The 14,860-nt window shown below is 40.1% G+C and overlaps 1 protein-coding gene across 1 annotated transcript; it reads left to right on the top strand.

Moving 5' to 3' along the window:
- Nucleotides 1–9: 9 nt before the first annotated feature.
- LOC139191129 (calcium-binding protein CBP-like) lies at nucleotides 10–9,323 on the top strand. Its single transcript, XM_070811681.1, has 6 exons — nucleotides 10–135; nucleotides 678–716; nucleotides 1,174–1,349; nucleotides 1,514–1,532; nucleotides 1,899–2,149; nucleotides 9,232–9,323. The coding sequence occupies exons 1-5, from the start codon at nucleotides 10–12 to the stop codon at nucleotides 2,001–2,003; spliced, it is 465 nt and encodes a 154-aa protein (XP_070667782.1). The 3' UTR covers nucleotides 2,004–2,149; nucleotides 9,232–9,323.
- Nucleotides 9,324–14,860: the final 5,537 nt, after the last annotated feature.

The raw sequence follows: 14,860 nt of genomic DNA, 5'->3' as shown, positions 1-14,860 counted from the left end.
GACAAGGAGATGCAGAGAGCTCTGTCGTCGTACAATCAGAGCTTCAGCTTGAGGACTGTTCATCTTCTCATGTACCTTTTCACCCAGACCAACACGAGGAAGATTGGTAACAATTTACAAGCCTCATTACTCCATGTATGCATATCTTTGTAATTTTTTTATCGACGCACTAAACGGTGTTGCCTGCGCCGAGTCAGTGATCGGACACTGAGTCGCGTTAGAAACTTAGAATCAATGCGAAATGTCTATCATGCCCTTAACGCCTAACGGATATAATCCGTAGAATGCGAATGTGGTAGTCATGGTCAGTTGACCGTTGAATCTTTATGGCATCACGCGTTATGCTTATCCACAAAAAGATAATATGAGACTAAATTTTGGTTTACAAAAGTTCGGAAATTTGGTCTTCTTAGTATTTAGCTTTTCCAAAATTACTGAGATGAAAACAGATCATTGCCGTCTTGGCAATTTAGTCCATCATGTCATGGTTACGTTTTTTTATTTATATAGCATGACATTTTATTAGTGGACTGGACACCGCTATCACGGTAAAACCGTTATATGCAAGTTGCTTTCGAGTCTTTGCAAGCATCATCATTGCTAATTTGGTACAGTTTATTTTTGTACATAATGATATTTATTGTGTGTCTGGGTAAATTGTGATAACATGGCCCAAGGAATTCGCTGCACTGTTCTACAGTCTTCAAAGTTGGGCGGTAATCCCAATAATTCTTTTTTTGTCCTTTTTTTATAAAGGAAAACTAATGAGAAGTGTTTGAAAACTTTGAGTTTTAATGATAAGGACAAAATAAAGGGTAAAGTGCATAGTACCAAGATTGATTTTTTAGTGTAAAAATGTGGTTTTTCGTTAAAATGAACAGTACCAGGTGTTTTTCGTTAAAGTTCCCTTTTTATAATCATTTCGTTTTTAATCTTAATTTTCTTTTAAAAGTTGAAATCTTATTTGGTTTCATTTTTTGATTCTTAGTTTTCATTTTTTTTTTTTTGAAAATTGAAAACAAAATATTGCAGTAACCAAATAAGATTTCAATTTTTAGTTTAAAAAATCAAAAATTAAAAATGAAAATAAAATGGTTATGAAACGCCCCATAAGATTTTGTCTTTTAATTTTTGTGAGAAATTAACTGTTTTGTAATTGGTGTGGTTGATCAGGGAGTGTTTGAGAGGTTCGACCGGGACAGAAGTGGGTTCATTGATGCAAATGAGTTGAGAGATGCACTGCTAAGTCTGGGATTTGCTGTCTCACCTGTAGTTTTAGAACTGCTGGTCTCTAAATTCGACAAGACTGGAGGCAAAAAGAGGGCCATTGAATATGACAATTTCATCGAGTATGTTTCCTTTTCCTTTTTTCTATCATTCTTTTTTGGGATTGGTTTGAGGATCAAATTCTTACGCATTAGATACTTACAGCATTTCATTGTGGTATATTTTATATTATGTTTTCTTATCGATATCTGATTATTCCTTGTTCGTTTGTTTTGATTAAATGCAGGTGCTGTCTGACTGTTAAGGTGAGTTCGATTTTCCCTAAAGCTTATATTTTGTGCACTTAATTTATAGTGTTAATTGGGGAACTTCAACCTAGCGTTGGCTTGAAAGTTGATTCTGATTTATGCATAGTTTGTACGGTTGAGTATTCAAAACTCTAAGTTATTGCTGCAGTTAGTTGACAAGCATATCAAAAAGAGAACGAACAACCCTTTATTTCGTTGCTTAATTTCTTGGCTGGGAAACCATAAAATCATTGTTCATCACTGAATCATATAGTTTCCACAAAAAATGGATTTTCATTATCTCAAGAGGACAACCTGTGGGTTAACCGCTGAACTGTCGATACTTAAGAGAGTGTTTTCTTTTGTGATGCTTGTGTCTTGCAGGGATTAACCGAGAAGTTTAAGGAGAAGGACAAAGCGTACAATGGTATGGGAACTTTCAGTTACGAGGAGTTCATGTTGACTGTCCTGCCATTCCTCATTGCGTAGGTTGTGTGTTGCTAAAGGCTTTATGAATTCGGTTCCGCGTCTTCCAGTGTTTTGTAATATCTAGTTCTTTCTTTCTTGTTTCTTAGTGGAGTGGAGTGCAATAACTGTATTTTCTCACTGTATAGCTTTCATGTAACTCCGCCTGGGTAAGTTTATCTTACATTGCCGGTCCCAAGCCCGGGTAAAGGAGGAGAGGGAGGGCGTCAGGTAGTCGACAGCCGGCACTCCACAGTTACGTCGAATCCTTATGAAAATGAATCCAGAACGAAATTGCGCTAAAGCTAGGGCGTCACCCGTAAGTGGCGCGTTGTGTGGCCTGAGCACAGTGATAAGTGAGCAAGGGTCGCTGTATCTCCATCGGCACCCGGATGCAGTGTTAAATGAGCAAGGGGGCCATAAAAACTTCTTTTCGAACGACTCCACTCAAAGTTGTTTGGGAGCATATGCTCCTATCAACTTTACACAAGACACACAAAAGAAGTACTTTGATTCTATTGGACATGGGAGGGTGAAGAAGCTAGGACAGAAGGGTAGAGTTCAAGAGAGCATAATGCGTTTAGGAACGTGGAATATAGGAACCTTAACGGGAAAATATATGGAAGTAGTGGAAGTTATGGTGAGGAGAAGGATAAATATTATGTGCCTACAAGAAACTAAGTGGGTTGGTCTTAAGGCAAAGGATCTAGAAAACTCAGGGTTTAAACTTTGGTATTCAAGCACAAATAGAACGAGAAACGGTGTTGGCATCATCATGGACAAGACCTTGACACAAGATGTTGTAGATGTCAAGAGGGTAGGAGATAGAATCATGGCAATCAAGCTTGTAATATGACAAGAACTCATCAATGTGATTAGTGCGTACGCACCTTAAGTAGGGTTGGATACGAGTTCGAAGGAGAAATTTTGGGAAGACCTTGGAGACTTTGTGCAAGGAATTGCCCAGACGGAGAAGTTATTTATAAAATGAGATTTAAATGGACACGTGGACAGGGAGACAGGCAACTATGGAGGTTTTCATGGTGGCCATGGTTTTGGGGAGAGAAACGAGGATGGTGAAGCTATCTTGGATTTTGCAATGGCATATGATCTCTTCTTAGCCAACACCTTCTTTAAGAAGAGAGAAGAACATGTGATCACCTACAAGAGTGGGTCGTCAAAAACACAAATAGATTTTCTTCTAATGAGAAAAGGGGATCGTATAACTTGTAAGGATTGCAAAGTTATACCGGGAGAGAGCTTGGCTAATCAACATCGCTTGTTGGTGATGGATGTACATATCAAAAGAGTGAGAAAAAAGAACAAGACTTGGAAGTGCCCAAGGACTAGATGGTGGAATCTAAAAGGAGAAAAACAAGCCATTTTCAAAGAGAAAGTAATCACCCAGTGTGGGAGGGATAGAGAGGGGGAAGCTAGCCAAAGGTGGGATTCCATGGCTAGTTGTATCCGAAAAGTAGCAAAAGAGGTATTAGGAGAGTCCAAGGGCTTTGCTCCACACCAAAAGGAATCTTGGTGGTGGAATGAAGAGGTACAAACAAAGGTGAAGGCTAAGAAGGAATGTTGTAAAGCCTTATACAAGGACAGGACCGATGAAAATGGTGAAAGGTATAGAAGAGCGAAGCAAGAGGCGAAGAAAGCTGTGAGAGAAGCTAAGTTAGCGGCTTATGACGATATGTATAAGCGACTAGATACCAAAGAAGGAGAGTTGGATATCTATAAACTAGCTAGAGCAAGGGAAAATAAGACAAGGGACCTAAACTAAGTGAGGTGCATCAAGGATGAGGATGGAAAGGTTCTTGCTACAGAGAACGCGGTCAAAGACAGATGGAGAGGTTATTTTCATAATCTTTTCAATGAAGGACATGAAAGGAGTACTTCTTTAGGGGAGTTGAGTAACTCAGAAGAGTGTAGAAACTACTCCTTTTATCGTCGAATTAGGAAGGAAGAAGTGGTTGTAGCTTTGAAGAAGATAAATCATAGAAAAGCAGTGGGCCCAGACGATATACCGATCGAAGTGTGGAAAGTTTTGGGAGAGACAGGTATAGCATGGCTCACTGACCTTTTCAATAGGATTTTGAAAACGAAGAAGATGCCAAATGAGTGGCGAAATAGCACTTTGGTGCCTATCTACAAGAATAAGGGCGACGTACAAAATTGCATGAACTACAGGGGTATTAAGCTAATGAGTCATACAATGAAGCTCTGGGAGAGAGTCATTGAGCATAGATTGAGGCAAGAGACATGGGTTTCGGACAACCAATTCGGGTTCATGCCAAGGCGCTCAACCATAGAGGCAATCTATCTCTTACGAAGATTGATGGAAAGATATAGAGATGGAAAAAAGGATTTACACATGGTCTTTATAGATTTGGAAAAAGCGTATGATAGGGTCCCAAGAGACATTCTTTGGAGGATTTTAGAGAAGAAAGGAGTACGAGTAGCATATATCCAAGCTATAAAGGATATGTATGAAGGAGCAAAGACTGCCGTAAGAACTTATGAAGGACAAACCGAAAGCTTCCCCATAACTGTAGGATTACATCAAGGCTCATCCTTAAGTCCTTACCTTTTTGCGTTGGTAATGGATGAGTCAACAGGACATATTCAAGATGATATTCCTTGGTGTATGCTTTTCGCAGACGATATAGTGTTGATAGATGAAACTCAGGAAGGGGTAAATGCGAAGCTTAACCTTTGGAGAGAAGTGTTGGAATCTAAAGGTCTTCGCCTAAGCCGATCAAAGACAGAATATATGGAGTGCAAGTTCAGTGCAAATGGAGGCCAAAATGAGTTAGGGGTGAGGATCGGAGATCAGGAAATACCAAAGAGCGATCGTTTTCGCTACTTAGGATCTATCTTGCAAAAGAACGGAGAATTAGATGGAGATCTCAACCATAGAATACAAGCTGGATGGATGAAGCGGAAGAGTGCATCCGGCGTGTTGTGTAACCGTCGTATGCCACTGAAGCTCAAGGGAAAATTTTATAGGACGGCAATAAGGCCGGCGATGCTGTATGGCACAGAATGTTGGGCGGTGAAGCATCAACACGTACACAAAATAGGTGTAGCGGAGATGAGGATGCTTCTTTGGATGTGTGGGCACACGAGAAAGGATAAGATTAGGAATGAGGATATCCGAGGTAAAGTAGGAGTAGCCAAAATTGTAGGAAAGTTGAGAGAAAATCGGTTACGGTGGTTTGGACATGTGCAAAGAAGGCCTACTGACGCTCCGGTTAGAAGATGCGACTACGGGACAGAGGTTCAGGGCCGAAAGGGTAGAGGAAGACCTAGGAAAACTTTGGAAGAGACTCTAAGAAAAGACTTAGAGTATTTGGATCTAACGGAGGACATGACACATGATCGAGCACAATGGCGCTCTAAGATTCATATAGCCAACTCCACTCAATGAAGAAGGCTTTGGTGTATTTAACACAATACGTTGGAAATGAAGTAAAGCTTATTTATTGATATCTCCGATAAGTTACAAATATGTACATATACATGAGTCAAAATAAACAAACAAGAGGAAGCCTTCACAAAGGTTGCTTAGGAGAAGTCTCAGCAGTCGGTAGAGCCCCATAAAGAGAAGGCATCGGAGGGGGATCATTCGGAGCCTCAGTACTGGACAGAACCCTAAAATGATGAGGCATCGGAGGTTGATCATTTGGAGCTTCATTATGCGGTACAGCCCCAAAAGACGAAGGCAATAAATGCCTTTGGAACAAACCCATAAACCGCTGATGATCAAGTAAAACCTGACCATCAGATTCCTTCATCTGGTCAAGCTTCCTCTTCATGTTTGTAGCACAGTTATGTGCGAGCCGGTGCAACTGTTTATTCTCATGCTTGAGCCCTCTAATCTCCTGTTTGAGACTAATCACTTCAGCCGCCAATGATTCAACTTGGCGGGTTTGAGCAAATAGGCGTTGGGCCATATTAGACACAGAACCTGCACACTGAATACTCAAAGCCAGAGAATCCTTAACAGCCAATTCATCAGACCGTTTGGAAAGTAGTCTGTTATCTTTGGGAGTGAGAAGGTTCCTGGCCACCACCGCAGCGGTCATATCATTATTCATCACGGAATCCCCAACGGTAAGATGACCAGTAGGGGATAAGAAGGATGGGCGCCATATGTTGTCTGGAGAAGGCGTGGTTGCCTCTTCAACAAGGTTCAAGTCAAAACGACGGTCAGAGGGGCCAGACATTTTCAAAGGTGTTGAAGAGAGAAGAGGTCGAACAAATCAAGATCTTAGAAGTACAAGAAGGGAGCTTCTACTGGTGAAGATTCAAGTGTGCTTTGAAACTTAATGCCAGCCTTTATAAAAATCTGCACTCGATGGAGCTTCAGAAATCGAAGAGGCGTCTGCCCAGAAATCGAAGAGGCGTTTGCTTTCTCAAAAGCTGGGCTGCTCAGAGACCACGAGGGCCGATCTCAGAAATTGAAGAGGCGTTTGCTTTCTCAAAAGCTGAGCTGCTCAAAGACCACGAAGACCGATCTCAGAAATCGAAGAGGCTTGCTTTCTCAAAAGCTGGGCTGCTCAGAGACCACGAAGGCCGATCTCAGAAATCGAAGAGGCACCTGTTTTTTTCAGCCTTGTCAGCACCTGTCACATGCACACTCAGCTTTGCTGAAATTACGGGCATTCTGTTGAAGATTTCTGGTGAAGTAGAAAGCACGTGAATCTTACTGTTCAATCATCCACTTTTCACACGTACCATCACCTCAGGGGTACCACAGATAACTTTACCAAAGATCTCTGACAAAGTTTAGACACGTGAAGCTTGCAGCTCCCACTACATCGCTATGACCAAGAAGGGTAAAAGAATAGCAAAGAAACAGCACTAACAAAGTTTAAACACATAAATTTTGAAGGTCTAGCTACCATATTATTACCCACAAGGGTAAATGAACAGCACCACTGCTGGATAATTGGAAAGTCCCTGTGTGTCAACCTCTGTGCTTCGTGGCAAGGTAGACTAGCAAACATGCCTTACCTTTACTTATATTCGAGAAAACACTCCCAACAAGATTGCTTGCTCTAAAATCGAAAAGGCACCGTTCTCCGAATCTCGAGAGCCAGACTCCCAACATGATTAATTTCTCAAAAATCGAAGAGACACCGCTCTTCAAATCTCGAGAGCCAGATTCCCAACAGGATTGCTCTCTCAAAAATTGAAGAGGCACCGTTCTCCAAATCTCGAGAGCCAGATCCCCGATAGGATTGCTTGTTCGAAAACCGAAGAGGCACCGCTTTCTCAACTTCGAGAGCCAGATCTCCTTGGATAAAGCTTGTCTGTAATCTTCACACGCAACATCAGCTTTCCAGATACCACAGATCACTTTTTCAAAGTGCTCTGACACACGTGAAGCTGGCAGCTCCCACTACCGTGCTATGACCAAGCAGGGTAAAGGAATAACATTACTACTTGTTGTTAGGGAGACTCTTATATATGTCGACCTCCATCCTCAACGGACAGGCAGACCTGCAAAGATGCTCAACCCTTCATCATATCTGAGAGGGCACTCCCAACGAAGCCTCTCGAAATACTCAGCTTTCTTTCCCCCCGGTAATACCTCTGCAAACAAGCTACACCAGAGCAAGAATATCTCATATCATCAGGGTTAAAAGCAAGAGTATCCCATATCATGCTTTTTCCCTGTCTTTTCCTTTGGCATTGTTCTTACCTGCAAGACAAGGAGAAAGAGAGCAATCAGTCAGCACTTGGAATCAAGCTTCCAGTCAGGAACTGACTGCCGGGAACCCCTTACCTGATTACTTACCTGGCATTGCTCTCGAGTACTCATCTTCAACATCTTATGCTTCTAAAGAAGATACCACATCTGCCTGAGGAACCGATAGGGAAAGTGATAAGGATACAAGGAAGCATGTGGAGACAAGCGTAACAGAACGCGTGCCGATACATCCACTACTTTGTCAACAGCAAAAGTATCCCATATCAGCAGGGTCGAACGTACTCTAGATTTGATGGACTTGTTTTGACCCTCAAATTCTTCAGTCGGCCTTATACTCTAGAGGAAACCAGAAAACCCTCCAGCCCAGTTCAAGAATAAGCCTGTGGAAAGTTACTTCTTCAAAAGCAAAAGTATCTCATATCATCTATTCTCATTTTCTTCTCTTTATCCTTCATGCTGCCTACAAGATAGGGAGAATGAGAACAATCAGCCGGAACTCGAAATCAAACTTCTGATCTGGGACTGATTGCTTGGAGCTCTGATTGTTTACCTTGTCTATCACCTCTTTCAGCAGATCCCCTAGCTCGGCGACTTGGGGGACTCCTACTACATGGTTTGTATCGCGCTTGACCAAGCCTGAAACTACAAGTAAGCTTCAAGTGAAATTGATACATTACCTTTTGCATCTCCACCAGTTAAAGATACCACCCTTGGATGGAGGAAGAGTACTTCCAGAAAAGATGCCACATCTACCTATGAGACAGATAAGGTAAGTGAAGACGATACCACACTTCGGTACTTAGAAGTTTAATGATTACAAGATCATTCTCCCACACTAATGACCAGAGCAATAACTTAATAATTTCTGTTGTACCAAAGTCCTCACTGATTTTGTGCATCAACAATCCTTAAGTCCTTACCCTTTTGCGTTGGTAATGGATGAGTTAACAGAACATATTCAAGATGATATTCCTTGGTGTATGCTTCTCGCAAATGATATAGTGTTGATAGATGAAACTCATGAGGGGTAAATGCGAAGCTTAACCTTTGGAGAGAAGTGTTGGAATCTAAAGGTCTTCGCCTAAGCCGATCAAAGACAGAATATATGGAGTGCAAGCTCAGTGTAAATGGAGGCCAAAATGAGTTAGGGGCGAGGATCGGAGATCAAGTAATACTAAAGAGCGACCGTTTTCGCTACCTAGGATCTATCTTGCAAACGAACAGAGAATTAGATGGAGATCTCAACCATAGAATACAAGCTGGATGGATGAAGTGAAAGAGTGCATCCGGCGTGTTGTGTGACCGTCGTAGGCCACTGAAGCTCAAGGGAAAATTTTATAGGACGGCAATAAGGCCGGCGATGATGTATGGCACAGAATGTTGGGCGATGAAGCATCAACACGTGCACAAAATGGGTTTAGACATGTGCAAAACCGAGCGCAATGGCATTCTAGGATTCATATAGCCAACCCCACTTAGTGGGAAAATGCTTTGTTGTTGTTGTTGTATAGCTTTCATGTAACAAGGCTTCAGAGTCTGGTTTTACCATGTTTTTAACTTTTGCATCATTTTCCTATTAAAGGTTGGTGTCGTTGGAAATAAAATTTTCGGAAATTTTATTTAAATCCATCTAACATATTTATACACCCAACTTACTCTTTACATCCATTTGATTTTTAACTAAACTATTAATATATGCATTTATTTTTACACCCATTGAATTTTTAACTCAAAAGCTGCCACTGTGCCACTTGACTTTTGATAGTAAAGGGTTTACCTCCTCCTTAAACTTCTCCTCCTTCTCTTTGTAACTGGACAAAGCAACTACTTCTACCTTCATATTAACAAATGAAGTACCAGAGACAATAAGCTTTGATTAATAAGAACATTATACAAAGCAAACATGACCAGAGAGTAGAGAAGAATAACTTATATTCTTAGTCCTAGTATTGAGGAAACAACTAAGCAAGATAATGCAAAGGAATCATGGTTACTGGGTCCTTTCACACTGGACATTTTTTCATCATACGTAAACAGTAATTCAAAAGCAGGTTTAATGTATAAACATATGGGAAGAAGGATTGGTAGGATATTCTGCAGACCACTAGGGTTGGACTTGAAAGCAAGAAATCACTAGAATTTTAGTATTGATTCTGGAATTTGGGGCAGCAACTGCTTCATAATATTTTTTTTGTCATGGCGATTAAGCCAAAGGCTATCAACAAAATCTGAGGAGTAAACATGTGCTTTCATTGTTGTTTGTTTTAGCTGGAAGGTAGGATGCTTTCGTTGTATTTGTTGAAAAAAAATTACAGTAAAGTAACTTCTACACTCTAAAAAATTGAAATCAAACGAACAAAAAATTCATAAATTGAGTCATACCTTGGTTGGAGGATTCAAAACTTCAAAATCACCATTCAATAAAAAAAACTTTTTTTTCTCTATGAGAGCTATTAGGGTTTTAGTCAAAATGAACGTAGGATAAACAAAGAGTGATCGTAGGGTTTAATTGTCACATCCCGGCCCGGGGCAGACCACTTCCTGGGCCCATTCCACCGCCGTAGCATGATATTGTCCGCTTTGAGCTTACCATTCCCTCATGGTTTTGTTTTTGGGAACTCACGAGCAACTTCCTAGTGGATCACCCATTTTGGGAGTGCTCTAGCCACCTTCTCGCTTAACTTCGGAGTTCCGACAGAACCCAAAGCCAATGAGCTCCCAAAAGGCCTCGTGCTAAGTAGGGATGGGAATATACATTTAAGGATCACTTCCCTGGGCGATGTGAGATGTTACATTAATAGTAATTATGCAATAGGATAAAATAGACAATTATGCTAGGTAGGCCTTGTACTTAATAGTAATTATGCAATAGGATAAAATAGACAATTAACATTTGAAATTTAAATTAGATGTAAAAAGAAGTTAAATGGGTTTAAATAAAATTTCCCCAAAATTTTCTTTGGCTAAGAAGTGAGATGACTTTGACATCATTTTCCTATGTAATTTTTTTATTTTAGCAAAAAAAAAAATAATAATAAATAAAGTGGACTTCTCCACATTTATTTTAGGGGTCAATAATTCCAAAACGAAAGCCTTTAATCCAGGCAGGCACATAGTATCTTCTAAATTTATTATGCAGTGACCATTGTTTTTCCTATTAAATTGTTTTCCATGTCAACAAGGCACGTTACCAAATTTATGCATCGAATGTATGTCATCAATCGAATTTATTTGGTGTAAAATATGACACATCAATTAAGTTATAGGGTGTAGATGGGTCACATTATTTGGTGCACAAATTTCGTGCACGAATTTGGTGTATGTAGCACCATCCAACACAATAAGTTTTACATCTCCAAGGGAGTTAGCAAATTTTATATGTGAAAGTGTTATTTGCTAACTACGTGGTACTTATATGCTACTATCAATTTTTTTCTTCCAATTACTTTTAACCCAACTCTTCAAATTTTATTCTCTATCTTGAAATATTAGGATTAAGTACTTAAAACCTGAACCTTGTATTGTCATGCCAAATTAGTCTCAACATTTTTAAACATTCCAAATAAGTACCCGATCTATTGGAAGTCATATATGTTAAGTCTCAGTTAATTTTTTCGTTAAATGTACACATGACAACAATGGATCCCATTGATTTGCTTATTTGGACACTAAAATAATAACAAAAGTAACTTCAAAAAAAGACATGAAGATGCATAAAAAATAAAAATAAAAAATTCACAAATAAAATGGAAAACAAAAATGAAGATTGAGAAATCTCCTAACAAAGAAGAGGTTAAGAATTCATATAAGGTTTCAATGAGCTTATTTCTACTTATGTGATTTCCTCATTCGTCAATTTTTTGCTAGTAAAGCCTCGAGTTCTTCTTTATGGGTGGTGAAGATGGTGGGGGCCTCATCATGGCAATCCATACCGTTTCAGCAACCTCCATGACCTTCTTCTAGATATTGGCCGCTTGAGTTGTAGGGTAAAGTTTGTGGTGGTGCACTAGGTTTAGAGGTAAGTGGTGGTGACTGTTACTTGATGGAGGACATGCTTCCATAACCTTCTATTGATGTTGGAGACAAAGTAAACCCTAATTAATTTAACAAAAAAAAATTAATTAGGTCTTGATGGATGTGACATTTTCAATAAATTAGGTACTTGTTTGGAATGTTTAAAAAGGTTGAGCCCAATTTGGAATAACACTAAAAAGTTGGAGAGTTTTAGGTACTTAATCCAAAATATTATTATATCATGTTTGTTTTTTGGGGCCCGAATTTGGAATATATCGCTGAACACGATTTACTAGTTGAAGAAGTAGCAAGTAATCTTGTAAATATACAAGATCAATTGCTACTTATTAATTTACTAATTAGGTTGCTACCTCTGTTGAAGATGCATGTTTCCTACTTGAGGTAGCAAATTTAACTTTGCTACTCAATTGCTACCTCTCTTAGAACATTTTCAACCCTTGGGTTAAAACCAAAACTTTTTAACCCAGAAAATGTAGGTTTTAACACATAAATAGTTTTTGTCACATCCCGTCCCGGGCCCCCACCACATCCCAGGCTTGACTCCGCCATAACACGATATTGTCCACTTTGGGCCCCGACCACGTCCTCACGGTTTTGTTTCTAGGAACTCACACGAGAACTTCCCATTGGTTCACCCATCATGGGATTGCTCTCACGTGAACTCGCTTAACTTCGGAGTTCAAATAGAACCCGAAACCAATAAGCACTCAAAAGGTCTCATGCTAGGTAGAGATGACAATATACATATAAGGCTTATATGATCCACTCCCTTAGGCGATGTGGGATATAACAATCCACCCCCTCTTAGGGGCCCAACGTCCTCGTCGGCACACTTCTGGCCAAGGATTGGCTCTGATACCAAATTGTCACATCCCGATCCGGGCCCCATGGTTTGTAGCATCCCACATCGCCTAGGGGATTGGATCCTGTAAGCATTATATGTATATTCCCCTACCTAGCACGAGGCCTTTTGGGAGCTCACTGGCTTCGTGTTCCATCGGAACTCCAAAGTTAAGCGAGTTCGCACGAGAGTAATCCCATGATAGGTGACCCACTGGGAAGTTCTCGTGTGAGTTCCCAGAAACAAAGCCGTGAGGGCATGGTCTGGGCCTAAAGCGGACAATATCGTGCTACAGCGGAGTTGAGCCTGGGATGTGGTAGGGGCCCGGGCCGGGATGTGACAATTTGGTATCAAAGCCAATCCCTGGCCGGAAGTGTGCCGACGAGGATGTTGGGCCCCTAAGGGGGGATGGATTGTAGCATCCCACATCGCCCAGGGGAGTAGATCCTGTAAGACTTATATGTATATTCCCATCTCTACCTAGCACGAGGCCTTTTAGGAGCTCACTAGCTTTGGGTTCCATTGGAAATCCGAAGTTCAGCGAGTTCATGCGAGAGCAATCCCATAATAGGTGACCTACTAGGAAGTTCTCGTGTGAGTTCCCAGAAACAAAACCGTGAGGGCGTGCTCGGGGCCCAAAGCAGACAACATCATGCTACGGCGGAGTTGAGCCTAGGATGTGGTGAGGGCCCGGGCCAGGATGTGACAGTTTTTTTGCTCTAATAATTATGGGTTAAAATTTTACCATGAGATTAATAAAGAATGAATTTAAGCTAATTTTATTTTCTGTAACTTTTTTTCTAAACCAAAATTATGTGGATTATCATAATTTATTTTTATGAACATTTTAATCTAAAAATAATTAGAATTTGAGAAAAGTTGAAAATTAACTAAACCGACCTTATGAAACATGTATTTATAGAGTTTTTTTTGTTGAATTTTGATTTAAATATTATTTTAATTGTTTTTTACACACCTTGACCCAGAATGTCCACTTTGACTCCCAATCAAGCTGTGCTGGTCAACACCAGGAGGGTGATGAAGCCATAAAGAGTAGTGATGTGGAAAATGTGAGTAACTTTAAACCTAAAAGTGCCTAAATGCAAGAGTGCGCATATGAGTGGGAATGAACCCATTTCACACGTGATGTCAGATCATAAGTAAAGTATAGTGAAATTAGAATAAGAACTATACCATCGGAATTAGTATCCGATATCAGCGTTTGCTAAAAATCATCGTCGACACGAACACTACCACTAAATCCTGGAGGGACGAAAAACAAGGGTGAGTGGGCCCAAAAACAAAACTTTATAAAAACCTTTTTGAAAATGTAATAAACCATCGCCGGAAAACATTTATAGTTTCCAAATATAACATAATGCGTATAGTATGAAATTACTTATCATAGTCTACCGAACGAACAAAACGCAACATGTACACTAAGGTCTGGATAGTTAGTTCAGATTGGCCGTTAGTCTGAGGGTGAAATGGTACTGGACAAAAACTGACAACTCATAGCCTTTAAGAAGGCTTCCAGAGACTTAGAAGTAAATCATGCATCACAGTGAGATACAGTAATGATGTGTACACCATGTAGCTGAACAATGCAGTTCACAACGCTTTAGCGAGCAGATTCATATTGAATTTCTCTTGGATTTAGCGAAAAACTATGTCGATAAGGCTAAAAGAACACTCAGGAATTTGAGGGTCAAAACAAGTCCATCAAATCTAGAATACAAGGTAATTGGAATGAATGCATGAAATCTCGCTGCAATGGTAGCTTCCAGAAGATTCAATCACCAATAGTAAAGATTCGTTTAGTAAAGTATTTGTTGGGTGATTAAGACGTTGGTGGTCACAACTAAAATTTCAATGTCAGTGATTCTTCTAGACAATCTATTTGCCTCAGAAACAATACGAAGTGCAATAAGGTAGACACGTACCCAAAATTGACTAGGATGTCTTCTAGTACAAGCAGGTGACTATGGAATCACGATCAAGTAGATGTCAATCAAAACGCCAGAAAATCTAAAATGTTTTTAAGAATATTAATTTTGCCAAGTGGTCTAAAACGTAGTCCCTCTGGACCAACGGAAAGTGAGTTGATAGTTGGTCAATGATCACCAAAACGTCATCATAATCTCCACATGTACAAGATACCACGTACCGGGAGCTTATGGTGATATTCCCCATCTCTATTTAAATATAGAAAGTGATTATAACCACTCGAACGATTTCTTGATGATTCGTAAGTAACATCATATCAATACTTGTGAATTCCAGCTA

This window comes from Malus domestica, chromosome 14 (genome assembly GCF_042453785.1).
Source record: "Malus domestica chromosome 14, GDT2T_hap1".
Lineage (NCBI taxonomy): Eukaryota > Viridiplantae > Streptophyta > Magnoliopsida > Rosales > Rosaceae > Malus > Malus domestica.
This window is presented reverse-complemented; position numbering and strand designations above follow the sequence as displayed.